Source organism: Platichthys flesus, chromosome 2, assembly GCF_949316205.1.
Source record: "Platichthys flesus chromosome 2, fPlaFle2.1, whole genome shotgun sequence".
Taxonomy (NCBI): Eukaryota; Metazoa; Chordata; class Actinopteri; order Pleuronectiformes; family Pleuronectidae; genus Platichthys; species Platichthys flesus.
The window spans coordinates 14810483-14838258 of NC_084946.1; the positions used below are offsets into that span (position 1 = coordinate 14810483).

Consider the following 27776-nt stretch of genomic DNA (forward strand, 5'->3'; position numbering starts at 1 on the left):
AGCAGAACTAGCCTATGGAATCTCGTGCACTTGTTTCTTTCAGATCCCTGGAAAGAGTTGGTAGCATGGGGGAAAAACAGAGAGAGAGGAACTGATTGTGAGGAAGATGAAGAGGCTGAACATCCAGACGCCTGATGCTTGATGCAGCTGCTGTTGTGAACATGTGGCTGCCTGCACAGAGGCTTTCCCTCTCCACCCTCCAGCTGACTGGTCTGAGCTCTGCACTCATGTCGCTCTGTGCTTCTCCATTCATCGCTCCACATTAAAGCGAGCGTACGGTTTCGGTTCAAAGAGGACATCTGCCCGTTTTAACTCAACGCTGGCTGACACACTGACCCCTGGAGTGCCTACTGGACAGGGCATCTGGATCATCTGGAGGAGAACCGAGGAGACCAATGTGGTGCTCAGGTAAGATCACAACCGACCACTGAGCACAGCACAACCACCCACCACCGTGAGCATTCCCCCTTTGATCACCTTAAAATGAGGCGAGGAGCCGGATAAGCCCTGATCTTCTCATTATTGCAATATTCAGAGCAGAAATAAAGAGCGAGTGACAGTCTTAACATGGGGCTTTGAAGGCTTCTCTCTCTTTGATGAGAGTGAGGGCAGTCTCCTGCAAACATCAGCACTCAGTCAGTCAGATAACACCCTGCATTTAGACCTGGCCTGACCCCCGACCTTTAACATACATCATCGCTCTGATGCAGGGAAGGAATGATGGAATGAAGGGAGGGGTAACAGGGGAAAATGGAGAAAGAAATTCATACTAGGCCTGAATAAGGAGGGCATTGTCTGTACTCTTTAAACGCTAGGGGGAAAAAAAGTGCAAGAACGTAACCTCAGTGGGACTGCTGCTGGATTATAAAAAAACAACAAGAAAACTGCAAAATAAGGAGCAAACTTTCCCTGAGGACTAGTAGGTGTTTGAAAACCTGTCAGGACAGTAAAGGGAGCTGTGATTTCATTGTGCAGGTCCTTACATTTTAGGTTTCAAATGATGCAGTGTCAGCATAGACTGCTGAAAAATAGCAAACGTTTATTGTTTTTGCAAGTTAATTGGTTTGAGGTTCTTTGCCTCCAGCATGTGGAATTTTTATTAGGTCATATATGTTGAAATGTTTCTGGTTATAATAAAGAAGCAAGTCATTTGAGCAACAACATGGTCATGTGACGTTTGCAAAGGAATCCATCAGGCATCATGATTAAGTCATTAGTGGCTTTCATGAAAGATTAATTTAGTTAAATTGCTTCCTGTAAAAGGACTCACGTGGAAAATTATTTTGAAAAGTTTGACCAAACGAACTTATAAGAAATCTTGATTCAACGTCACTTAGTAGCGTTTCAATGAACTTTCAACCACTCTCCCTGCTTTCCTCAGCAGATGGAGTTGACTCCCCTCATGAAACCACATTCAAATTCCTCTGAACCATTAATTATTCTCGCAGAAATCAACAAAAAGTCCTGTCTCGCAATGATTAAGAAATTGAAGAGAAAATCCTGTATCGGCCTCATGATCAGGATCTGGACCAAGACTTAATGGGTTATATCCTGACAAATAATACATCCACTCGCCAAGTATCATAGAAATCTGTTCAGTAGTTTTTGCATAAACATGCTAACATGCAACTAATTCTGATGAAAACATAATCTTCTTGGCAGCAGTAAGTATTTATATAAAAAGATAGATCATAAACTGAGGGTAATCTAATTAATTTCAAAAAATTTGCCAGTTTTAGCGGAGCTCTAATCCAGGACCAGTAGAGCCCATTCCCCAACAAAACTCCATTTTATATGAATTTCTGTCCTCACAGTACCGAGACGTGTTTAGTCCAGTGTGTGAGTGTATTTATGTCCAGACAGTCGTTCCCGCATTCTAGCGACACCTATTTTAATCTCTGAGGTGCAGTTCACAGCCGCCCTGCGCTCTGGCTGCAGTGCACTCGCAGTGTCAAAGTGATTTACAAGCAAACACAGCTGGCTGCTTCTCAGTCAGTGTGTTTGGGCCTCAGTCCTCTTCAGCTCTGAACAACTGAAACCTCTGACCACAATGCAACTGGTCAAGAAACAGATGAAATGTTATAACATTCGCTATAATCAGGATTTCTCCAGAAGTTCTTGATCCAGTTTGACTGAGTCATATCGCAGGATAAAGAAAAGCTCAGTCTTTCATAAGCAGCTCTCAACTTCACATTTGTCTGTTTGACCTCTTTAACACGTAAGTGGAAAAATTAACACATGCTTACAGTCATTTCACATCAGATGAAGACTTCATTCAAGATTGGCAGGACTCCTCAGCACTCACTGCTAATGATCACTGCTAAATTAGAGTTTAACAAGCCTGTCAACATAATTATGACCTCCTGGGGCCGCGCTGGAGGGTGTTGGATGGTAAGAGATCACATGCAAATAATCACACACACAAGCGTGCACACACACACACATGGTACGCTACATTTGTATTTAATACTGTATAGACTGTATTGAGACTGTTACTCTACCTCCATTCCTTCTGTACATTAACTGTATTCAGGTACTTTTTGTTCAAAAGAATGTAAACTACACCACTCACAAACATTAAAACATAGATATCCAAAAGCTCCTGGTACCCAGTAGGGAGTTCATATTTTAAAGAAAAGAATTATCAGAAGTTTATAATGGATCAGAAATGTATTAATAAACCAGATTGTTATTCTTTTGTAAAAGTTCATATTATATACCATTAGTAAATCCCTTCTTGTGGAAATCTTTTTCTTTTTTTGTCTTTTGTTTCAAGAACAGGTCAAAGTGTAACGAATAAAGAATTGCCTGGCAACCACTCCATCAAATCTTATCCTTTAAACATATTTTAACCTCTAACCATACACTAAAAGATATGCCTTCTGTAGTTGGAACAAAACATTTTAAAAGAGAGGAGAAGAGGAAAGGTTTCGTGGAAAATACATCAAGATTATTTGGTCTATGCTACAAGGTCATTGTGGTTCTTCATATCAAAACAATTCAAATCTCATTATATGGACTATAGATATACAGTGATCTTCCATTTTTATCGGGTTTTGTGTGGTCACAGTGATCTTGACCTTTTTACCTTGAATTTCTAATTAAATCATTATCAAGTCCTAGTGAAGGTTTGTGCCAGATGTAATGCAGGTGTTACTGATGTTCACAAGAACATGAGGTCACAGTGACCTTGACCTTTAATCCTTTGACTACCAAATGCCCAGTACAATTTCCCTTGACTTGTGTCTGTTTGCACTACAGTGCGCACTACATCTAAAGAAATTCTTGAGATATCGGAAAAATAATGGATGAAAAGACAACTCCAAAACATAATTCCCCTGTAACCTTATAGACAAACATCTCCACTGCTACAGTAAAAACATTTCCCTGACGGCCACTCACTAATTTAGTAACAGCTCATTCTTCCACAGCCTCAGTTGAATGCACTATATTCAGTAAGTCCAGCAATGACCATTCAAGTCCAACCCAGTGTTGCACCTGTGAGAACCAGTTTTAGTTTTGCCTTTACCCCTCAAGAGATTGACACACACATGCAGGATGGTGTGTCACCTGAGTCCAGAGGTCCGGTTTCAGTTTTCCATGGTGACATCCATTAAAGTCATGCTGTGTCTGCCCTGCAACCTCAGACAGCCACATTAGCACCTGGCCCATTGACCACAACAATACGGCTTACTGCATTATTCAGCCCGAGTCTACTAATGAGGAAACCTTATCTAAAACACGCACACACACGCACACGCACACACACACACACGCACACACACACACACACACACACACACACACACACACACACACACACGCACACACACATACACACAGACATACACACACAGAGAGAGCATTGTCTGAACACCTTGAGTATTTATTTTCTGTTATGATGTTAAATTATGTCAAATTAACAACCTTGTGTCATGTGACACTGTGCCTGATCTTGTGGGAAAGGGTTTGGTGACATGTTTAAGTTTAAATATGTAAATATCAGGACAGATGTGAATGCAGTTCGCAGAGTTTTTGAGGTCATCCAACGCTCTCTGCCTCTGCCTGAAAACAGCTGTCAGCGTCCTCCTTCATCCTGTCGTTACCCCACATCTTCCACAATTCCTCACCTCACACTTTCATCCTCAAGTCAGTCTGCGTTAAGCTCAATCTCTCCTCCCCTCCCGCCCAACGCTCCATCGAGTCTCTAGAGCTGTCAGTCTCCATCTGACCTCACGTGTCTGCTTTTCTTTTTGTTCTTTTCTCACCCTTGTCTGGGACGGCAACCGCAGTGTAAACTCTGTCAGCAAATATTCTAAGTATTCCACTGACCTCAGGTAGAAAGGCAGACCAGAGGGGATACCAAGCCCTGAGTTGGGGGGGGGGGGGGGGGGGGGTGTTTGGAAGGGGAGACATTAATGTACCCAAGTCTTGTTTCAGATGCCGTCGATGTGAAGCAGGAGGCAGAGAATGGAGTGAGACAAGCAGAGACATGAGAGAAAAAAGGGTCATCAATAGTAAACGGCAGAGAAGGCTGACGTAGAGAAGGGGGGAGCAGAATCGACAGCAGCATTATCACTCTGCCTCCTTATTCAAACACCCCAAGAAAAAGCTCTGCACCGTCCGCTCTCATTGGCCGAGGCTGCAGCCAATCAGTGGTCAGGAATGCAAGGTGCCTTTAAGTTATACCCAACCCCAAAATATGAAAGAGAGAGAGAGGGAGAGAGACACAGAGAGAGATAGAGTAAGAGAGAGAGAGAGAGAGAGAGAGCGAGAGAGAGAGAGAGAGAGAGAGAGAGAGAGGGGGAAAAGAGAGAGAGTGTCTCTGCTGTGGTGCAGAGATTCCTCCTGTGAGGCAAGCCTCCATCTCAGCTGTATTCTCTTGTGTTCCTCCTGCTGGAGAGAACACATATCTGTGGATAAATCACAGGCTGCCTTGCAGAGGATTGAGTGCCTGTTCTGTTGCAGTCACGGCTGCTGGTGCTGCTGCTGTACTACTACTCTGCTCCAGCTGGCCGAGCCAGGCTCTGAAGGAGAAGCAGCATCTCGTGTGGATGCAGGCGGAGGGAGCAGGAGAAGAGGCACAGGGTAAAGGGATGCAAAGTGAGGGGGGTGGTGTTGGAAGTCGTTACCACATCTGCACTTTTGAGTTTTGAGAGGCAGAGAGGTGGCCACCTGGGGTTTGAGACACCTCAGTAGCTTATCCAGGAGGAGAAGAGTCGGGCGTGAAGATAACAACGTGGGGAGGAGAAGTTGACAGTGGAAGGATACAGGATGATCTTGGGTAAGACAGCGCTGGATGGCTTTGTTTGCTCCAACTGATCAATTAAGTTTTTTGTTTTAAAATTACCTTCTACTGTTGAGGCGATTTCTCATGTCTGGCAAACACTTTTGGCTGCATGTGCTGCATGTGTCCAACTTCAATATATCCTAGATCACTTAACTGTGACACGGTATGGAATAAAGGGTTGCCCTCTGAATTTGTTTTTATTTATTATTGGATCCAATTACGCATGTTTAAAATTTTGAGTAGGAAATAATAATATGGAAATACAGGAGAAGACAAGACCATCCCACAGATAGCATGGCTTAAAAATGACTAACTGAGCAACACACAAACACACACAGACATAAACGCACAGACACACACACACACACACGCTTGAGGACAAAAGCACAGAAAATGTCCAAAGGCGGAGAGAGATTAGGTCTTGTCTTTTTGCTGTTAAAGGGAGCTCATCATTTTTTCAACCTAAAACTCACTGCATTCAATTATTCAGTCTCTTAATTTAGTATGCCAACATTATATGATAATTAAATATCTATTAAACTATATGAAAATATGATCAGAGGTGGTCATATTTCCTTTCAAGCGCAGTAACCTGACCCTAACCTACGTAGTTCTTGAGAGTTGAGTCAATAATATCCGTCATCTCAGTTTAATCCTGTGCTTCATTAAAAAGGCTTCATTAAAGTTAAATTCTTCAATATGTTCAAGGTTTAAAACAACTTACTATTATCTACTGAACCAAGTGAGACACATACGGTACCAGAACGTATTGAAAGCCATTAGTAAATGGAAACAACTGGAAAGTGGGGATAGGTTAGAGTTTACAGTATACAAATATTTATGTGCAAATTATATTTAAATGTTATTTTGTGAAAATCTTTTTAATCAGTTTTATTATCTTGTAGAGTTTAGAACGGGAGGTTTGTTGTTGATTCAGGAGAATAAGATGCATGTCCTGTATTGGATTTTGGTTAAAAGATTAAAATACAAGCTTTTTCTCTATGTGACACAATCAACCTCTTTACCTCCGGTTAATTTACAGATTATGATGCTTACTTCTAGTTTTACAGTAAATCAGATTTACCGCAACGACTAAATATTGACCACTTTATTTGTGTTGCTTCCTCTCACCTATGGTCGATTCTTCCTGTGATCTGAGTTAAAACTTGGCCTGTGGTATGAACCCTTACCGGTGCAGAAGCTAAACACACTGACACATAATCACAACAACTTGGGGTGATGGGGTTTTATTCAATGTATTAATTTTCCCCTCAGTAACATAGGGTGTAGATCCACAGACAGGAATAATGTCCATGAAAAGCTACAACAGTGACAGAGTTAGGCAAAGAAGGAGGGATCTCGCCATCCGTAGCCAACAACAACCTTTCCTCTCTGCATCTCCAGCCGCTGCCACTGTCGTCTAAATGCAATATTTGTGTCTTTTAACAGAAGGAAAAATGTAAATACGTCGACACAATCAGTGGTGGCGAATGAAAGAAATGTGCTAAAGCTGGCCCATCTCCCTTGATACAGAGCAGAGTGGAACGCAGTTTAGTAACTCTTGTGTGATTTTTATTATGAATATTTCAGACCCAAAGGTTTGAGGTCTTTATTTATTTAAAAATGGGCCAAGGCTTCCTCTGATGCAAAGACCTCACTCTGCACTATAAAAAAAACTTAATGGCTTGCATCACTGTTCACTCAGCCAGTATATCTCCGTCCCTCTCTCTCTCTCTCTCTCGCTCTTTTTCATATATATATATATATATATATATATATATATATATATATATATATATATATACGTATCTACAAATGTGTGTGTGTGTGTGTGTGTGTGTGTGTGTGTGTGTGTGTGTGTGTGTGTGTGTGCCTCCGCACGTAAACAGTAAAAATCTCCTCACCCTTACTTGAAAAATTACGGATCCATATTGTTGCTGAAAAGCAATGTGACCTTTAAATCGAGGCTTTGCGGTGATGGATGAAAAGTATTGACATTTAAAATGATGTAACGTGCGTGTCCGTCTGTGAGTTTGACAGACTGACACATATCTCATACGTCTGTGAAGCCTGAACCTAATGCACACAACAAAACCAGGACAGGAACACAAAGAGCAGAAGGTTGTATTAAATCCAATGGACGATAGTCTCAGTATGTAAACCAGATAGCCAGAAAGCCCTCAACAGAAAAATAATGCTGTTTGTTTTAATGCCAACAAAAATAGATTTTTGGGAAAACAAAGCTGGTGAAGTTTCAATTAGGGTTAATTCATAACCTCAACATGACATCAGTCTACAAGATAACTGTCTGATGAACCTGAGCTAATATGATTGATGCTCTCAAAGAGGCGGAACACGTTGACTGCAACATATTAGCTATCGGCTTTTTAATACATTTGCAACCACATGCAGGTCACTGATAGAGATTAGCCAAAATGTGGTCTGAACCTAAAACACCTTAAAAAGCACCAGTGTTGAAACCTTGAGCCTTGAAACTTATAGCACAAAACATTTACATCTATCATTTACCGGTTTTAAAGATGCCAAGAATAGCCAGAAGAGCCTGCACAGGCTAGGCAGTCTGCAGAGTCTCTTTGTTGTTTCCTGTTTACTGTCCAGAAGTGCCTCAGACCACAGTCAAGCCAACCACATGACTCTTACCCAGTATAGCCCTTGCATGTCCTTTCATGACTTCCACGCTATAGCATTAAACCACACTTTGTCCCTCAAGCTCCAAACCAGTCCAGAAATATAGCCTGTAATTTCCTCTTCTGTGGACACAGCAATATGATATTGGTAGTACGGCTGCATAGGTCCATTATAATTTGTTTGTTGAGGATCAAGTATTTATTGACGTAGTTTGTACACTATTGTCAACAAATGACAGGGAGATGCACCTGGCTCCTGTATGTTGGATGCCATTGTTGTGTGCGTGTGCACAATTTTTTTTAAGAGTGTGCTTTTGTCTGTTTGCGTGCTTCGTTGTGTACTTTCATGCTCAGGTTTCTGTGGGTCTGTATGTGCAGCACAGTGTTCTTCCAGTTCCCAGCAGGTGTGTAAAATGTTTTACAAATAGACTCATAGGCAGGGCCGGGGTAATGTTGACACGCTGGATCTCCTGACGCTCCTCACCCTGTGTGGTTTTTGTTCCAGAAAGCTCTCTGCTTGACTCAAACTGCGCTACATATATACATAATCCTATTGGAAGAGAAAGTTATCACCAGGTTCAGGAATCTGCCAACAAGTCCCTAAAGATCTGAAGCCTGAGAGCTGTTCAAATCCAACCTTCACTTTCAGATCTTACTCAATCTTGTATTCTTGTTTGTATGTCCTGATCCAATTTTAAATCTTTTTCGCTGTCTTCTACGTGTTTCTTAAAACGTTTTCATCCACAGATATTTGTATTCTTTTTGTGTTTGTTTTTTTCCATTTTCTCGTCTGCTGTATGTTAGACACGTCCGCAACACGCCCCCCTTTTTTCGCTGTCAATTTTCCAGCTCACATGGGCTCACTCATTCCACCAGGGAGCTGGCAGGAAAAAGGTCCCCAAAATGTCCAGAGCAACAGACTCTAACATCGGTGTTCTCACATACAGCCCCTCCGGATCATTTCAGGACTTTAGTGTGTGTCTGAAAGCAGTTTGTGTGTTAAAACCATGAAGCAAAATTTAGCAATGATAACATACAAATCCAATGAAACCAGCTCTTGGTTTAAACAGAGGCAAAGACACATCTGTATTTGAATTTTTCTTTTATTCTGAACAAAAAATGTGCACTTCCAGATTCCACTTACAAAATATACAGAGGTCTGTGAAAAAAAGAGCTGAACACAAACCAAATGCGTACATCACCGGCTATAGCTGCAGCCAACATCTGCAAAGCTGTCATGTGCAATGTCTGTCTGAAGAAACCAAAAACAAACTGAAATATTCCAAGATGCTAAGCCGACAAATTGCCTCAATGCAGAAAATCCATCCCATTTTGCCTCATGAGATCCCCAACAGAGAAACACTGATGCAACACAAAGACATAGTTTGTTACATGACGTTTAGTTTGTACTGACAAAATTAAAACAACACAATATCCTGCACATCAGAAATGTAACATAGCAGACCCATGTACCAATTGCATGTGGCTCGGCAACAACCGGCAAAATAACCAAAATTTTGTTCATGCATGTGTGACATTTTGCATCTGACAGCCAAAGGTTGAGCCTCACATGCTGCTGTACTGACTGGCCTGCTTTCACCACAGCAGGAGCCGTTTCAGTTGTGTGGAGTACAACCGCCTTCCCCTGTAAATTAACCTGCAGGTTAACATGGCTCTTTACCTCCTCTGAGTCACCTTGGACTCACCTCAAAACATGCGGCTTCCTCCCCCTCCTCCGGTGATTTCCTACACCCCGTCTCCCCTTCCTCATTCAGACCCCCTTTCCTCACTCAATCAATTGGACTCACTCAACCCCGATGCCATTATTTTTTCACCCGGCTCCTCTCGCGTCGTCTGACAATCATGGCTTTTGTTTTAACCTCTCGATAATAATGATGTTTCTTAATCAGTTGATACGGAGAGACAGACAGAATATTTCGTGGGAAATGTGGAGGAAAAAAATACATACAAAGCTATGTACTACCATCATTACATAATGACTTAAATGTTAATTGGAGCAGAGCGAATTATTAAAAATAAAGCATCAAATCTGAGTGTGGGGGTGCAGCAAGACTGGCTGATCTCAAGAGCACTGCGTAAACACACACACACGTACACAGAGTTTCCAGGGAAAGAGGACTTCTGAGAGGGGAGGAAGCATTTGAGCCTGACCACTGGGGCACAGAGCATCTATCATTAAAACAAAGTGCAGACTGAAATCAAGTGTGTTCTCCTTCACTGATCCTCAGCTCTGGTCTTCAACTGTGTCCTCTCCTCACTGTCCACATCTCCCACTATCCAACACAGCCTTAATCAGCATCGAGCCTTTAAGTTGCTCCTTTCAGAGCATTTTATATTCAGGCTACAAAGGGCTGTGTGTGAATGTGTGTGTGTGTGTGTGTGTGTGTGTGTGTGTGTGTGTGTGTGTGTGTGTGTGTGTGCATTGTCGTCTGTCCCTGCTTAGGTTGAACTAGCTGCCTGTGACTTGAGGGTAAGCTGAGCTGCAGTAAATTGGATTTCATGCTCAGTCCTTCACAGTAGCAGCATGCGACACTAAGACACAGCTATCTCCCCACCTGCAATTACCACAAAGTTTGTGTGTATGGCTCTTTAAAGGTTAGACCCTCAAACACAAGCCACACGGGGGAGAACTCAACTAAATTGTGCGACATCACTTTGTGTTGACGATGCTAAAAGGTGGCAGACGACAGCTCAGCATTCCTGCAGCAACACAACAAACAGGAGGGATAAATCATTTACACTAATGATGATCTAGGACACACCTCAAGTGTCATCTGCCACCAAATGTTGGGCCATTGTGTGACTACTTCCTCTTTCAAAGTGTTGTGTACCGAAAGTTTGGAGAAAGAAAAACACAGTAGATCCATTGGTTTCTGCTGCCACTGTAATCTGCGGCTACATCCATGCTGCCAACGGTGCAGTGTGGCCGAGCAGAGACAGAGATGTTTGGAGACAATGACGTAGACATGACGTGGTCTTTACTGATTCGTCAGGCTCTTAACTCGTCCCCCCCCTTCTGGAAGAAAACAAGCTTCAGCTACCAGAGTAGCACGCAAAGTGCATTATCAATGTCCGGTTGTCCTTGCTAACAGCTGTATTGCAGTTATATTTTGTATTTTACAATGATACAATTCCTGTTTGAGCTGGCACAAAAAAACAGTGTACGTGACTGGTCAAGTAATATGTGTTTCCCGGCGTGCTGGTATGGATGGGGATTAAAACTGATAAGGGCACAAAATGCTTGTGTGGATAGAGATCCTTTTAGTTTTCATTTTGAAATGAAAACGCATGGTATAGATGCAGCCTGTCCCTTAGAGAGACAGCGGGTGGGGGTGGGGGTGGGTGGGGGCTAATCCACCACAAGAGCTCATTTCAGAGTCATCTGTGAACAGCAGCCCATTTAGATGCAGATGTGAGGCGGCTGACATCATGCGCCAAGTGTGGAGCTGAGGGGATTGCAACTAAACATGGCTGCATTTCTTTTTCTTAAATTGTCCCTTTTTTCTCTTTCGAGGGCCCCTGATGTGTCTCTGTCGCTCATCAGACGACATTCTGTTAGACAGCATGTCCCCCAGTCAGTGTCCTGTCCCCTTCCCCCCCTGGTCCCATCATGGAGCACAAAGATGGAGGCACAGGCAAGGAATGCTGAGAGAATGCTTCAGCGGCGCCACTGACATTGACATTACCTTTGTGATCATTACACCTAAATTGGCTAAATGAATTGCCAATTTAGGAGGCCATACTCACAGCATATTGGAGCGTGCACGCCCGTGTGCACCCACACAGGGGTTTGTGAAATCGACTGTGATGATAAGATTCTGTCTCCGTTGTCTGTTTTTTCTCAGTTTTTCCCCCCTCCCTTCTGCGTCTCTTCGTTTTTGTCCAACTACCTCTCTCTCTCTCACAATCTACACACAAATTCAATAAGCTATTACTCAGACATTGATCTTTTTCTCAGCCAAACATTTGCATCAGAAAAAAACGGCCAGTTACATGAGGGGGTTGGGTGAGACAGCGCTGTCGGTTCATTTTAGAGAGGAGACGGAGCAATGGACGGCGAGCCCTGGATTTATAGAGTTTGGCAGCACTTTAACACTTTAACACTCCTGAGAATGTGTCCAATCAATGATCTCCCTTCCTGCGTGGTCGCTGTTGAAGAGCCATGGCGTTCACTTATCTGATGTCATTGTAAATCACTCAGGAGGAGGAGAGGTCGGGGGATCCTGCTGCTGCGCTCACACTGCATCTGCGCTGCACAGCTGTAGGATGGCGCAGAATATGACACTGAAAACCTTGTGTGCCAACTTCACATACATCACTCGGTTGTGAGTGTGTGCGCGGCAAATGCAGATTTAGAATAAACATGCTTTGACCTTTACATTGTAATGTGGCGTAAAACGAGCTGCGGTTTTAACAGAGGCGTAGCACCACTACGCTTCACTAACCAAAGAGGAAACAATAATTACACCTCTCATCCCTTTTATTCTACTGATACTTTATTGTCCCATAATTTTCCCTGTTAACCTTGTGTTTAATTGCATCCAAGAAATATTTTGTGTTCTGATTAAACCAAATCAAACAGATACTCCACAGAACCTAAATGGTAACCTTGAATTTTGAAGAAGGTCGAACATTAAGTCCGGTGAGGCTGTATATTTATTATTGTCAACAAATGCTGTGAAAAGACCCAATTCAACTGTGAATTCATAATTTTAACAAGTATTGCATAATAAGCTCTATTCCTCTTATCTCCATTAAAAACACGTCCCTGAACCCTAACACTGGATGTTACCTTCTTATGATGATCATGGGTACTAAAGTTTATTTTGTGCAACCCTGACAAACACAGTCAAACCTCCATGAATACATGCAGCCTTGTATTAATCCTCGACTGAAAGTAGGCCCCAGTAAAATCACCTTTTACTCCTGTTTTACTCACGTTTGATACAAACTACAGTTTTAGGAAATAATAGTCTTTTTTTATTAGAGGTTCTGTGTTTAGGATTTAATGACATCTGCTGGTGAGCAACCAAGCAATTACCCTCTCCCCATCCAAATGTGTAGGAGAAACTATGGTGGCCTTTAGTTTTCCACAAAAAAGCAAAAGGCCCTTAGTAGAGCTAGTGTCAGGTTTGTCCGTTCTATAGAAACATGGCGTACGGGCCGGATGTAGCTATAAAGAGCTCATTCCAATTCTTGGTTCCAGGTGATTGTGGATAAGGAAACCATCCATCCATTATCTATACCCTTTCTCTTTTTAGGGTCGTAAGAGGTATGGAGCCGATCCCAGTTAACATTGGATGAGGAGCGAGGTACTAGACAGGTTGACAGTGTATCACAGGGCCGACATAAAGAGAAAACCATTCAAGCTCAAACCAAGTGATCATTAGAAGTCTCCTATTAACCTAACCCCAATCTGCATGTCTTGTAACTGTGAGTGGAAGCCGGAGTAAAACCCTCACAGACACGGGGTGCATGCAATCAGAAAGACACCGGCTGCAACAGAGATTCAAACCAACAACCTTCTCTCTTTTGCCACCTGATCCATAATTATGAATTTTATAAATCAGATAACAGGCACTTTTATCTGATTTCTCCTCCTCCCCTCTTAACTCATTCCTTCTCATGCAGCACATTCAAAAGCAAACCGACACAGATACAGCTCAGCTTGAGCTGCCACAACCTCAGGTCTGAAACAGTGAGACTGAGAAATGCCAGGAGAGACTTTCCCCTCCATCTCTTTCTTAATCTGACAGCACATTCTTTACATCCTGCTGTCAGTGAAAGGAGCCTCCACTGCTGTCACCAAAATAGCCTTTCTTTTTCCAGTTTTGACAAGTGACCATTTTTTCTTTTCAAATGTAACAAAACTGTTAAGAAGTCATCACAAAGTGGAGGCAATAAAGATCGACGATTGCATATACTGTCACGAGAAAAGATTATAGAAATTCTCCCTGCAGAGTCAGATTGGGCCTGAAGCACCCTGCCGGTTTTATGCTCAAGAGGAGAATAACTTTGGGAAGCAGAAGTGGAGGATGGAGAGAGCGAAAGAGAAGGAGGATGAGGAGAAGGAGGAACAAAACAGCAAGAAGGACCGGAGCTGGAGAGAGGAGAAGTACAGATGAGGGATACAGAAGCAGGCAGACAGAGTAAGGCACCATGAAATGGGGTTAGAAAACGATGCTTAGTGAGAGAGACAGAGGGAGAAATGTAGAAAAGGCGGATATCTGCAGCGCCCCAGCTGCAGATGCTTAAGGAGCTTAGCTCCCCCCTGCCCATCACACAAGACTCCTCAAGAGCAGGCATTCACTGCTGCTGAGCAACTCGTGAGGAAAGTCGGTGAGGGGCAGAGACAGAGAAGTGTGGGTGGTGCTCTACAAGGGAAAATGACGCAGGAGGACAAACGGACTATTCGATTTATTAACCTATTACTTTCATGACACCTGTTCTGATATGATGCTGAGCTTTAAAGAAAGAGTTCAGCACTTTGGGAAATGTGCTTTTTCAGTTTCATGCTGTGTTGTGTAAGAAAATTCCCTAGTCTGTGGAGTGAATATAAAATGATTCAATGAATAATATAATGCCTGCACACTGACTAAAATGTATAAGACAAACGTTCTGATCCGAGTCAGTTCTTCTTCAAGTCATTTTTCGATGTCTTCTTATCAACAGCCTTGCACCTGTACACAGTGTTTGTACAATTACAGCCCTTCAACTATAAGCTGCAGTCAGCAGCTGGTTAGCTTATCTTAAATTAGCATAGAGACTGGAAATGGAGGAATTGATAGACTAGCTGTATCCAGTTGTAAGAAAATCCACCTACCTGTATTATTAATGCTGACTCACTAACAGGAAATTACACAAAGTAATTTACCAAGAATAAAGTTTAGCAAATAACCTCCCTCTACATGGTAAACACAAGCTGTTTCCAGCCTCTGTGCCTATAGCTTAACTAACTACTTATACAGAGATAATTATTATTTGATATGAGAACAGTATCAGTCTTGGCAAGGAAGTAAAAAAGGCTTTCCAAATGTAACAGAAACATTCAATAGCACTTAGTAAAGCTCAAACCTCCGCCTAGGCCAAGCAGCCTCCTTAAATCCAATCAAGCAGCACCGAGCTTCACACACTCATAGATATCAGTTCCCTACATGTGCCTGATTTTCAGTAAGATCCATGAATCATTCCCTGGGAAATGGTGACAATATAGAAAAAAAAAGGGGAAAAAACGGCTGGTATTTGCCCCATGATCTGGATCTGCAGCAATGGGTTCTTCCTTGACCTATTCCACATCCTTCCAAGTTTCACGCTAACACATCTAGTAGTTTAAGTGTAATCTTGCTAGCCATCAAACAAACTAACCAACAAGTAAAAAGGGACAGGGTTGAACTCATAAACTCTTCAGTGGAGGTAAATACAGTTTATTTCAATTGTGATATTGTATTCATTCTCTTTTTACTAACCCTTTGTTGAAACAGTCTTTGTTTTCCACTTGAAGTTTGTATTATCTTTCAGGCTTTTTAATAATTGTTTCCCTGTGTGTGTCTTTGCCACAGGAAGTGTAAACCGACCGGGGCCGGTCCCTGCCTTCCTCAGGAGCCCGGCTGTCATGCCATCCCCGCTGGACATGAAGCCCTTCCTCCAGTTCCCCATGGAATCGCCTCACCCGGCCAGCATCGGCCTCTTCCACAACTTTAACACAGTGAGTGCTCCCAGGCGTTGTAGCACCTGCACACATGCACAAATACACAAGTGTTAACATGCAGCGTCTGGGATTTGTTATCTTCTGAACAGAAGACAGAGCTGGAATTCATGTGTGGCTTTGGGGCAGACCAGTGATAAAGTGCTCATGATTTATTTTGTATAATCCAAACTGATAAGGTGACAGCTGTTTACTTTTTATTCCGTAAAGTGAGTTTCAGGATAATTGAGAAAATGCGGGGGCAAGTGTTTTACTGCAATAAAATGAGTTACAGCTAATCAATTGTATGAGAGGCACAGGCTGTATTCTCGACAGTCAGCGTTTTCTGCCACTCCTTCTCATTTCCAGATTGGGTTTCATGGGAAGGTCAGTGTGACGACAAGCAGGGACACACACAACACACAATACACACACACACACAATCAGCTTATCTGCGTACACATAAACACAATGGCCCTTCTGCAATTTTATGATTCATCCTACTCTCTTGATGACGTTGAGTGAGCCACTATGTGTGCACCAATATTCAAATTTATCTCTGACTGCACAGTCAAATTTGAAAACGTCTAAAACACTGCTGTTTGTGATGGAAAGCTAAGATTGAGATCAGCCAGCACATGGAACGGACACAGAGAAGGGCAATCTGACACAAACTCTCAATGAGCTGTGGCAGCTGCTGCTTAATGTCCACTGAATAATGTGGACTTACAAAAACCTGTGCAGCTGCATTGATCTTTTCACCGGTGTTGTGTCTCCATTTCTGTCACCATTTTTCTGGCTGGAAAGACAACGTGGCCATTTTTTATCCTGACTATGAGAAATCTGCTCTCCAGAGAAACAGCGATCAGTTAGCATGACACTAAACCTATTCACTCGAAAAGATCAAGAAATCAAGTTTCCTCTTTAGTCATCTGTATTAAATCAACTTGACACCAATGATTCTCAGTTTAAGTGCATTCAAAGGCAATGAACGGTAGCATGTACACGTCCGCCAAACCCTGTTTGCATTCACTGCATCCCAAATTTTATTTTGATCTGCACCAAATTGTACACAGTCAGAAAAATCAGTACTTAAATGTTTGAATGAAAAATCTTGCATTGTTTATCAAAATCCTGGATCTGCCCCGTGATCTGGATCCACATCGAAATTCAATGGGTCATTCCCGGGGTCAAACCAAACCTTTTCACAAAATTTGATGGAAATCTAAGTTTTTGAAAAATCCTGCTCTGTCAATCAAACAAACGCACACGAAAATAAAACGTCCTTGATCGAGGTATAGAGAAAACTCATCACGAAGTGTTTGGGATTTCTTAGTGGTGGATAAAATATAAATTTAAACAGAACTGAACCAGACCTATATATTCCATTGGAGTTAATGCACTCAAATCCTTACTCTGAATCTACACACACAAACACACACACTCATACAGTCATGTCTACGTCCGCACACTGTTGGCACAGAAACCGGTGAAGGTTTCAATGTGGAAAACACTGCACATTAGGTGAGCTGGACACGAGTTGGAAATAATAGGCAGCTTAAAAATGTAGGGTAAGGCCTATAAATATTTCTAACAATGGATTCAAGCTGAGTTTAAGTTTTCAGACCAATTACAGGGTTTCCCCTGGTGCCTGGAGCTTGAGAGTGCAAACAGTCTCTTGTTTGGCAGCTCTCGTTCAGAGTCTGAGCAGAGGATGAGAGGCTGCGATAAACCGCAGTGCACTTTTGGCTGCTTAATGAGGGAAACACCCGGCGTCTGGGTTGTGGAACTCCAACGGTGGGTCAGAGAGTCGACTCAAATCATCTCAATATAAAGGAGTGAACATTTTATGATATGATGTTGTACACATCTGATGTGCCTGATCTGAGAAGAACTCACAATGTCTTGGTTGGTATTTGTCAGAAAAGGTTGCAGGCTCATGTCTTTTTCTTCCATTCTAAAAATATGTGTTTGGTTTTGATTGATATATTTTTAAAATATTATTCAGAACATTCATAATTTAAAAAAATATTTGTATTGGGTTAGGGTTAGGGTTAGGGTTAGGGTTTAATTTTTTCAGTTTAAATATATATTTGTATTTATTTATTAAGCATTAATTAACATGTGTACTTAATTCCAACATGTAAAGCATTCAATAATATATGAACACTAATCTTAAACAACATAAATGAATCAATGACATATCAAGCGGAAGTACATATGAATTAAAAATATACAATATAAAAAACACAGGTGTATCAAGCAAAATGCAACATTTAGTAATAAAAATAATAAATGAATATTAAAACCACTATTCCAGATGATGACCAATAAGAATAGTTTTTTTAAATAAGCGAAGGATTTTAAAGTTATAATGTTCCTTAGCTCTTGAGATGTGGTGTTCCTGGTGCTGCTTGATAAGAAAAGGCTGACTGAGCAAAGGTGCTTCAGTAAGTGTGTCATCACACTTTTTAAAGAATAAAAATGTGTTGTTGTTTTCAGTTACCAACAACATTCATTATTGTCATTAGTCATTATTATATTTTTAAATATCATCATTATAATAATAATAATAATGATTATTAATATGTATCTATTTTAATTTGTTTCCTGCAATTAGAATCTCCCTGTACAGTCGGGTAGATCAGGTTTAGTAGGAGCCAAGCAAAGTACAAATGTGTGGCGAGCCTGTAATTAGGCCCCTCTAACCCCAGCATGAATTAAAGCGTTTGAACGGCACCCAAGAACTCAGGCACAGACAGCGGCACCAGCTGCTGCTGAGAAAACACACTCCCTCCTGTCCACATCAATCACTGCTTCCTCTTCAATTCCCTCTTTCCCACTCTTTTTTTTATTTTTTATCTACCACCCTCCTCTTGCTTTAACGGCTCCCCCTGTCACTCACCTGCACTTTTTCTACATCACCTTCCTCTCTCATCCACATTCATTATGTCCTACCATTGGTGCAGTGCAGTCAGCACAAACACTGAAACACTACCCTCCTAGTTTCTCCAGTGGCGTTGAGTCTTTGATGTGACCTCTGGGTGTTCCCTCCTCAGATGGACCCTGTCCAGAAGGCTATCATGACGCATACCTTTGGGCCACCTATGGTGAGGACTAAACGACCAATCATCTCATGCAACGTCTGCCAAATACGCTTCAACTCAGAGGTAAGAATGCCTAAAACGTGTTACACACAATATCCAACCAACAACACCCAACAACAGCGGTCTGAGGACAGTTCAACAAGCTTGTAGAGGGAATGTGGGAACATTTCTGTGGCTGCGTCTTTGATACCTGTATGTCTACCATGTTTAACATTACATTGAGGCTCCCAACCAAAGTTGAACCAACTAAAGTACTTGCAGGTCTGCCCGGCACACATTAGTGTACCAAGATGGCTTTTAGCTGTGTGGCCTTCCATGCATCACATTCACAGATGTGCAGATTTTTGTAGAGGAAAATCCTACCAGCTTAAGTATGTGGGGTTACAGGTGATGTCTTAAAAGCCTCATTCACATGCTGGATGCATAAGAGCTCAGGCTACTCTCAAGCAGCCTCTGCTCGTTATCCGAGATAACATTTCCCCAACACAGACCTCATTTAAAATCGTACTTTCTTACAATGTTAAAAGTGATAACACCTCATTTAAAGCAAAGTAGTATAGGTTAAAAAGCAAAAAGGGTCATGATAGCATAGAACAGATTTACATTTATCCTTAAGTATTAAAACTAATATTAAGACTACTATACACCACAACACAAAGACAGGTGCCATTCCAACCTGGAAAAAAAAAACTGGTAAATGCTTTTGTCCACCTCTGTCTGAAATCTCAGACTCATTAGTGAAGTATCCATCCAAATGTAAGAGAAATTCTAATAGAAATACCAGACAATCAGAGTTAAGAAAGAATGAATGTGTTCAATCCACTTCCAACAACTTAACTGTGTTATTCCACTTGCTATCAAGTGAAGGCTCCACAGGCACAGCAACAATAGCCAAGGGGAGGGCAGAGCTTAATAAACAGATCGATTGAAGACAACCTTTGCCTTCAAAACATCCTTTGATATTTCCTCGGGGCAAGAGCCCTGCACGCACAATCCACACACATTAAATCATGACCTAAAATGTTAGCTAGCTGGACCTGAGGTTAGCTGGTGATTGACTGTACAGCTGGAGCAGGTGAAAATGTGGTTCACAGTTTCTCAGCTCCAATTTTAGCATCTCCAGAAACGAGATCGGGGGGTGGAAGACGGAGGAAAATCCGGCTTGTATACAAACAGCTCACGGTATCATTCTGGCTCTCTTATATCCAAGTTCTGAAGGAACGTCAGGGTGTCCGAATAGAAGCTGACAGAAATTGTGGTGCCTGGATTGCAAAACAAATGTCTGGTGTTGATAGCAAACCTTCAGGTATTGCATGAGCGCTTTTTAGGGGGGGGGGGGGTCCCAGCCTCGGATGAGATTTGAATCGAGGGTTTTGAAATGTTTGAGGAAGAAGCAGCCGGATGAAGTCTAACTAACACAAACTCGTCCCCAGAGCCACATTAAAGCTGATGGGGCACATTTTCTGCATTTCATTTGTGACAGATGGTGCAGTGCCAACATTGGGGAAGAGGGGACTGATATAGAAGAGACCAGAAGTGATGAAACTTTAGAGGAATGATTTGAGTGTCCCTGTTAAAGAGGCTGTAGTGTTAACTGAAGTTGAAAAACAAATAATAAAGTGGATATCCAAGACTCAGCTACTGGATAACATGATTGACTGATGTCTTTATTACCTCCACCAAGGAGATTATTATTAATATAAACATTACACATATATAGAGAGCATGGAGAATTTTAGATTACACATTTCCACAACATGATTCACATTTCTGATTTACCAGCCTCAGAAAAGTGTGTGACCACCCCCACAGTAAAACAGCTCTACATCATAATCTCTGGAGTCAAAAGGGCACATTTTTGAGCTGAATTTGTTATGTAGTACAATTTAACATCTAGTGTGAAGTTGAGTGATATATATTCATGAATATTAAAATGGATTTTACAGAAAGAGAAATCCCCCCAGACGACCTACCAGTGTAACCTCAAACCTCAACATGAGTAGAAATCAAACAAAAGCCTGATACGCAAGTCTAAAAATATGAACGCGCTCCTGTGATGAAGCGCTAAATACTTGCATTCTAAAAGCAGTGGTGTGTGAAGGACACATCCAGGGAGGGAGTCATATGAAACTTGTGTAACACTGCCCTTTTCTCTCTCTGAGGGGCCACTTATTTATATCTAATTATATCTCCCCCTGCTCAGTCCTGCATGTTCTCACATGGTGTACATGCGCGTGGAGTGATTCAATTTGCCCCAGCGTGTCTATATCTACATATTGCATGGGATTTCACTGGATGCGAATGTCGGGAAATGTTTAGGGAGAGTTTCTCAGGCTCGGGTCACAGCCGCGCTATGCTGTGAGAGGTTTTATATACGGAGCCACCTGTTTGTCCAGCTTGCTGTTTTGCTGGTGAGTCGCGGTGTGCATCTGCTCCGCTGCAGCTCTACACCACTGTCCACAGTAACCTGAGAGACTGGGGGCTTAGAGCACGCAGGACATTCTTTAATAATGAAGGAATACTCTGCTTACAGTTTGGATTACTCCTGCTGTCCAGGCTGCGCCGGGGCTCAGAGGCAGAAAAACACATTATTTCTCACAGAGTCTTCGTCGGGTCGCGATCCGTCAAATTATACAGAATGATACCAATATTTTACTTCATATATGTATGTGTGTTTGGGGGGGGGGGGGGGGGGGGGTTTAAAGGGAATTCTCAGGTACTCCCATGAAAGGGGCAGATTGATTGGTAGATAAAGGCCATTGAGAAGCAGGTGCCTCTCACTGCTGCTACACTGCTAGCTCCCCATGTTGTAATTGCAACATTGCAATTCATTTCAGGCCACAGAGGACAGATTAGCCTGCCAGTGTTCAGCCCAGCTCTGCTGCAAGGCTGACGTCACGCCATGCTGCATTAGCCACCGTCACCACTGCGGTACCATGCCGGACACCTCTCTCCTTCTCGCTCTGATCAATCCGCCTCTTCTTCAACTCATGTTTCATTCATGTCTACTGTCCACTGTAGGCGGTTTTCGTCAGTTTTCGTGTTTTCTGCTTCTCCCTCAGTGCAGGGGGAGTACAGTACAGTAGTAATCATCTGTCCCCAGGCCCTCTCTCTCCACCTCACCAGCTTCTTCCCACCCCCTCCCCCTGTAACTGCTGCCTTAACCCCGTACCCCCCCCCCCCCCCCCCCCGTACAGTAGATCTGGCTGCGCGACCATCTCTCTGCTTTCTGTGCCATTGTCACTTTATAGATAAAACATCAAAGCTCTTCCTGCTTATAGACATAGAGGATTTCAGGGACATTCACTTGCTCTCATTTTCTCCCCCTTAAATCCCATCTCTGCTTCCTCATTCGTCTTAATCCCTCTTTTCACAGGCTCTGTCACAGTCTCTCTCAGTTCAGTTCACCGACTATTCCAAACGTCGTTTATATTTTCGCGTTGTTCACATTTCCCCCCGACACCAGTGATCAGGTTGCGTGATCTCATTTACATCCGATTGTCTTTGCTGCGTCAACCCCCACCTCCGAGGCTGCCAGGCCTTTTATGCTTGAGTTGATGGCAGACCTTCATCGATTTTTTAAGTCCTGACACTGAAGGTCACAGGGAGTGAAAGTATCAATGCTCAAGTGTGAAAAAAGAAACAATTGGTGGTTGCAGAAAGGGAGAAGAGAATTAGAAGGACAGCAGCACATAGTGTGGCCTGCAACGAGCAGAAGGAGAATTGAGTATCTCTCACTTTCAGGCTCTCTGCTGTCATTCGCTCGTCCACTTGGGGGTCTTCATCTCCTTGTCTAATTGCGGGGCTTTGGGAGGCAGCAGCCAGAGGAGTTGGGTTACACCGGCAGAGCTATATCTGCCTTTCTGTCATCACCAATCAGGAGGAGGGCTATATGGGTAACTATCATTGACAGCTAATACCTGAGGCTTACAGAGGCCTCCCTGACACGTCCCCGTGGTCCCTTCGCCTCTGTGAAGGGCCCCACGGCCTTGTTATTGACATAACGGAAACCTGTCTAATCTCAGCAGATCGCTGCTTGTGCATACGCATGTTCATACAGTCACACACATGCACACCCGGTCTTGTATTACTGTATTAGTGATGAGGCTTAGAGAAACTATATTTGTGCTCTAACACTTCACTGCCTTACTTTAATTTCATCCGATGCTGACATGCACATGCATATCCGGACTTGGGAGGCTCTCTTTGCACCCGCCCAGTGTCTCGAGGAAGAATTTGCATATTGGACGATTCCGCACCTCGTGATTTAGATCTGATGAGAACGATTAGTGCTGGTGCAGGAAGCAGTGTGCCCATGGTGCAGCCAGGTGGGGGAGTAAGAGCATGGAGTTCTAACCCTAATCCCAAAAAATAAATTATAACCCCAAACAGTCCATTAAAGTGGAGTTACAAAATGAGAACTGGCCAAAATGTCCTCACTTTCACAAAATGTCCCCACTCCGTTGATTGTACATTCAATGATCCTCTCAAAGAAAGCTGTACAAAAGCACACACACGCGAATGCACACGCACACACGGATACAATCTTTTCTTGATTTGATCCTTCTCTCTCTCTCTCTCTCTCTCTCTCTCTCTCTCTCTCTCTCTCTCTCTCTCTCTCTCTCTCTCTCTAGCTGACTGTCAACTGTCACTTGCAGCCAGCGGCCCCGCCAGTCCATTTGAGATAATCCCACCACTCAATAATCATCATCAGCTCAGCAAGCCAGTTCAGTGATTAAACCAGTAGTGAAGGAAGATGAGAATAGTCTGGATGCTACACTCGTCCCTGACAACCTCTGCAGCACATCACATCTGCGCTGCAGCTTTTATATTCTGTAACGCACCGAAAACACAGGATGCTAAATGATGTAGGTTGTTTAGCTGAACACTTATTGAAGCCAATATGGTTTGAAACGTCAGCAGGTCACTCATGCAACAATGTGACAAGTTCATATCAGAAACTGAAAAGCATAACCACAGTTTTTCTGACTTCAGATTATATGGGTGTTATCAAGACAAATGGAATATAAGGGGGAAATGAGCATCCACCCCTGCACATGCATAATGATCCAAAGTGAATGCCTCTCATGTAAATCTCGTATGTGTCTTATGCTTCTGCCAGAGCCAGGCAGAGGCCCACTATAAGGGGAATCGGCACGCTCGAAGGGTGAAGGGGATCGAGACGTCCAAGACAGCTCGTCTCCAAGATGGGGACAAACAGCCCCCTCCCCCGACTGCTACCCCCTCCCCACCAGGCCCCTCGCCATCCAGCCCTGTGCCTGATCCTAATAAGCAGGGTGAGCATCAACTCAGATGTGAGGTTACATACACACACACACACACACACACACACACACACACACGCACACGCATACAGGTATCTGTCTCCAAGTGGCACAGCTGTTTCACACAGCTGCTGCATGAAGTAATGGAAACTAACCGGAGAGGTTTCAGTGAGCCGGTGATTATTAAAGTATTTCTACACCAAGTTAGTGTTAATGTGATTTATTAAAACTTTCTCAACATTACAGACTCCAGAGATTGGAGACATTGTTAGAGTAAGATTAGAGTTGATGTTGAAATAACCTTGTAAAATGAGCTGTCGTCAGGTCCAGATGTTAGACAGTTTTAAACCGTGAAAGATCGGCATCATGTTGTCACACTTTTGTATCAGGACCATCCAGGTCAAAGCGTGCAAATCATTTACTAACGTCAAAACTTTGTGCCATTTACAGATGTCACCCCAACCTGTCCCAGCTCTAACGAGTCACCTTTGACCCCTAGCAGCCTCCCATCACCCACACTGAGCTTGGCAGAGGCAGAGTTTCCCCTCGTACCTTCGGCCAGCTCGCCTTTGACGTCCTCTCCCTCCCCAAACACCACGCTCAGTACCCCCTCAATAGACCCTGCAGTGGCGGCTCTTATTGACTCCCTGTCTCCGGTGCCCAGCCCGTCTTCAGGAGAGTCAGAGGAAGAGAAAGCCAAGAAGCTTCTCTATTGCTCCCTGTGTAAAGTGGCTGTTAATTCCCTCTCACAACTCGAGGCACATAACAAAGGTAACTCAAAAGCAGCTTTGTCAGAGGAAGCATATTTTCTTAAGTACATCACAATGCAGGCTGTGCACAGGCTTGAAAGAAATACACTTCTACAAACAACAGCGTTGTGCCATCTGCTGTCTTAGATTAAGTGAGGCTCTTTAGAGGATATTCTGCATATTCTGCATTTTAAGTTTGAAGAACTTAAGCCAGCACATTACTGTCGTTTAGTAGTTATAATAGCAGCTTAAAAAAAGAGGGATTTGACTGCATGCAGAAAACTTGGGATAAAAACTCAAACTATCCTCTGTCTCCATCACTACATGAAATAACTGAAAATTATCAATTCAATCAATAGTAGCTGGAGTTTTCAATTATATCATATGATTTTCACAGAGTTGAAAATGGAAGATGCTAGAATTTCCTCTTTTTTGTCCTTTTTTCATGGACTCCACCCATGTTGGCTTAAAAACTGAGGTTCAGAATTACGTCTTGAACTTACAAATAATGTATCCATTAGGTCAATAAATTTAGCATTTGTAGTATTTAGTATATGTGCTTCACTTTGACAGCCTTAATTACTCACATACAATGAACTTTCCTTTTTATTGTTTCCAGGTACCAAGCACAAAACCATTCTGGAGGCTCGGAGTGGACTGGGACCTATTAAAGCCTACCCTCGCTTGGGTCCGAAACCCAGCCCGGAGCAGGGAGGGGAGCTGTCCTCAGACCCCGACACTCAGGAACGCACCTTCCACTGTGAGATCTGCAATGTCAGAGTCAACTCTGAGCTGCAGCTTAAACAGGTGAGAGACTTGCACAAAGACCTGCGGTGCGTGCGAGAATTATTTCCCAAACAATCAAAATATCCAATTTCTATACCCTTTTCATTTTCTGTTGCAGCATATATCTAGCCGAAGGCATCGAGATGGAGTTGCAGGGAAACCCAATCCTCTTCTCAGTCGGCACAAGAAGCGCACAGACTTTATGGTGAGGCTTCGATTTGTCTCATATTCCATGATTATTAATTCTCTCCCATAAGATGAAGCTTATATATCCTGAGTCAAGGTGAATAGTCACTGAGTAAAACCAAAACATGACAGGTTCCCAACTCGAGCCTCAAAAGATGTAACGCAGTTGTTGTTACTATGGCCGAAGCTTTTCTTTAGCCTGAATACAGATGTGTGGGGACCTTTTAAACGACCTTCAACAGTCATTGCTTCACTTCATGGGCTGTGTATAAAGATGGATAAAATAACACCTCTCAAAAAAGTGAAGCCAAATCATCGAGATTGCCCCCTAGTGGCCTGCGGTTAGTAGTACATGGATCAATAACATTTTTCAATAAGATGGTTTCTGTCATTTACAGTAATTCTCATGCAGTGATGCTTGTCAACTGACTATTTTACGTTGTTTTTAATTTCTTATTTGTTGCTATAAAATCGGGCGATGACATGATTGACAGCCGATACTGACTCATGATTGGTCGAGCACATGTATTGGCTGCTCCATCCCATCATTGCTGAAGCAGATATACTGACTCCAAATTATGTCTTTGTAGCAAGATGGCAACATTTGTCTCAAGAGTATTTTGCTCTCATTTCTGGACAATGGGAGGTGGTGAATATGTGTGGTCCAACTGTACATACAGTCTCTTCTTTACTTGTGCTATAGGTTGATTGTTTTAACACACATTATGCAGTCTGCGTTTCCTTGAGCATTTAGTTGCACTCCTGGGATAAATACTAACAGCAGTTGTGGTTTGCAGTTGCCGACCATAAATCTCAAGCTAAAATGGTAGCCCATGAATATTTATCACCTTAAATATCCATGTGTTGCATTGTCCCACATAAACAAACCCCAGATAAATAGTTCTGTGCCTATTGTTTGGCAGACATGACAGAGCCTGAGCCCGAATTAAATCAATCTGTAGATTTTTTGGGCTCGAGTTGGGACTCCATCTTCCCATTATACAAACCATATCATTTAAGTTCAAAGAAAACCCTTTTTACCAGTAGCTTAATATTTGCCATATTTAAACATGAACCTCTTTGACTTTCGGACAGGAACTTTCAAAAACTCTGGGGGGCGGACTTATACCAAATCACCTGGCTGTCGCTGCAGCGATGGCAGCCGCAGCAACCTCCAATCAGCTGGCTCTACGACCTGCTGGGCCGGCCTCCCACCATCATCACCACCTCCTGCAGGGAACAGCCCTCAGCCTGCTGAGGCCGGCCCCAGGGCCCATCCGTACCACACATGGCCCGATCCTCTTCAGCCCTTACTAATGGCAGGGGAACAAGGATGAAGCACACTGTGAAGAGGAGGCCTGCAACCATGTGCCATCAAGAGCCAGATCAGCTGCTTTGGCTCAGTGGACATAAATATTACTCGTCTTGGCGCGTACTGTAGTTGCAGACCACCGACAAATCGCAAATAATTCAGACTCTATATGTTTCCATCATCCCCAGTTTCCCTTCATGCTTAACTGTCTGCCAATTATCCGACTGACTCCGCAGATAGTTTCACGAGGAACTTGAACACGTCTCAATCAGGCATGGGACTCTTTGAGCTTCAGCAACGTAAATATGTCCATCTACCATGTGATCCACTGAATCTGCCTCAAAACCCTACCTCTCTTATGTTTTTAATGTTCATCTCATTACTTATTCAAAGCATCCATGTTAACAAATACATGCGCTGGGTTAGATATAGTAGTTCCCTCTGATCTTAGCTTATCACACTGTAGTCGTCACAGAATAGTGGATTGCATCACTGTACAGTTCTGTTTTTTGTGGCCTATAAAGAGAAAACAGTTCCGGCAATTTAATGTTCCTGCAGTAATCGGCAAACATTGTACAGTATGTGCACACTAGGTCTATATTAACCTCAGTGCAATGACAAGTGTGTTAAAATGACATGACGTCTTAAAACTGCTGATGCACTCATCATCAACTTTAGTGGTTTGGAGCGGATGTGATGAAGTGTTCA

The 27776-nt window shown here is 42.8% G+C and overlaps 1 protein-coding gene across 2 annotated transcripts; it reads left to right on the forward strand.

The window, feature by feature from the left end:
* On the forward strand, window positions 1-27776 carry LOC133965655 (zinc finger protein 385A-like). Of its 2 annotated transcripts, none has more exons than XM_062400313.1 (8): window positions 1-408; window positions 15519-15664; window positions 18703-18813; window positions 23873-24047; window positions 24486-24806; window positions 25404-25591; window positions 25689-25775; window positions 26852-27776. In XM_062400313.1, the coding sequence occupies exons 1-8, from the start codon at window positions 396-398 to the stop codon at window positions 27071-27073; spliced, it is 1263 nt and encodes a 420-aa protein (XP_062256297.1). In that variant the 5' UTR covers window positions 1-395; the 3' UTR covers window positions 27074-27776. The 2 variants fall into 2 exon arrangements, with proteins under 2 accessions (XP_062256297.1, XP_062256299.1); XM_062400315.1 differs by lacking the exon at window positions 1-408 and adding an exon at window positions 4855-5284.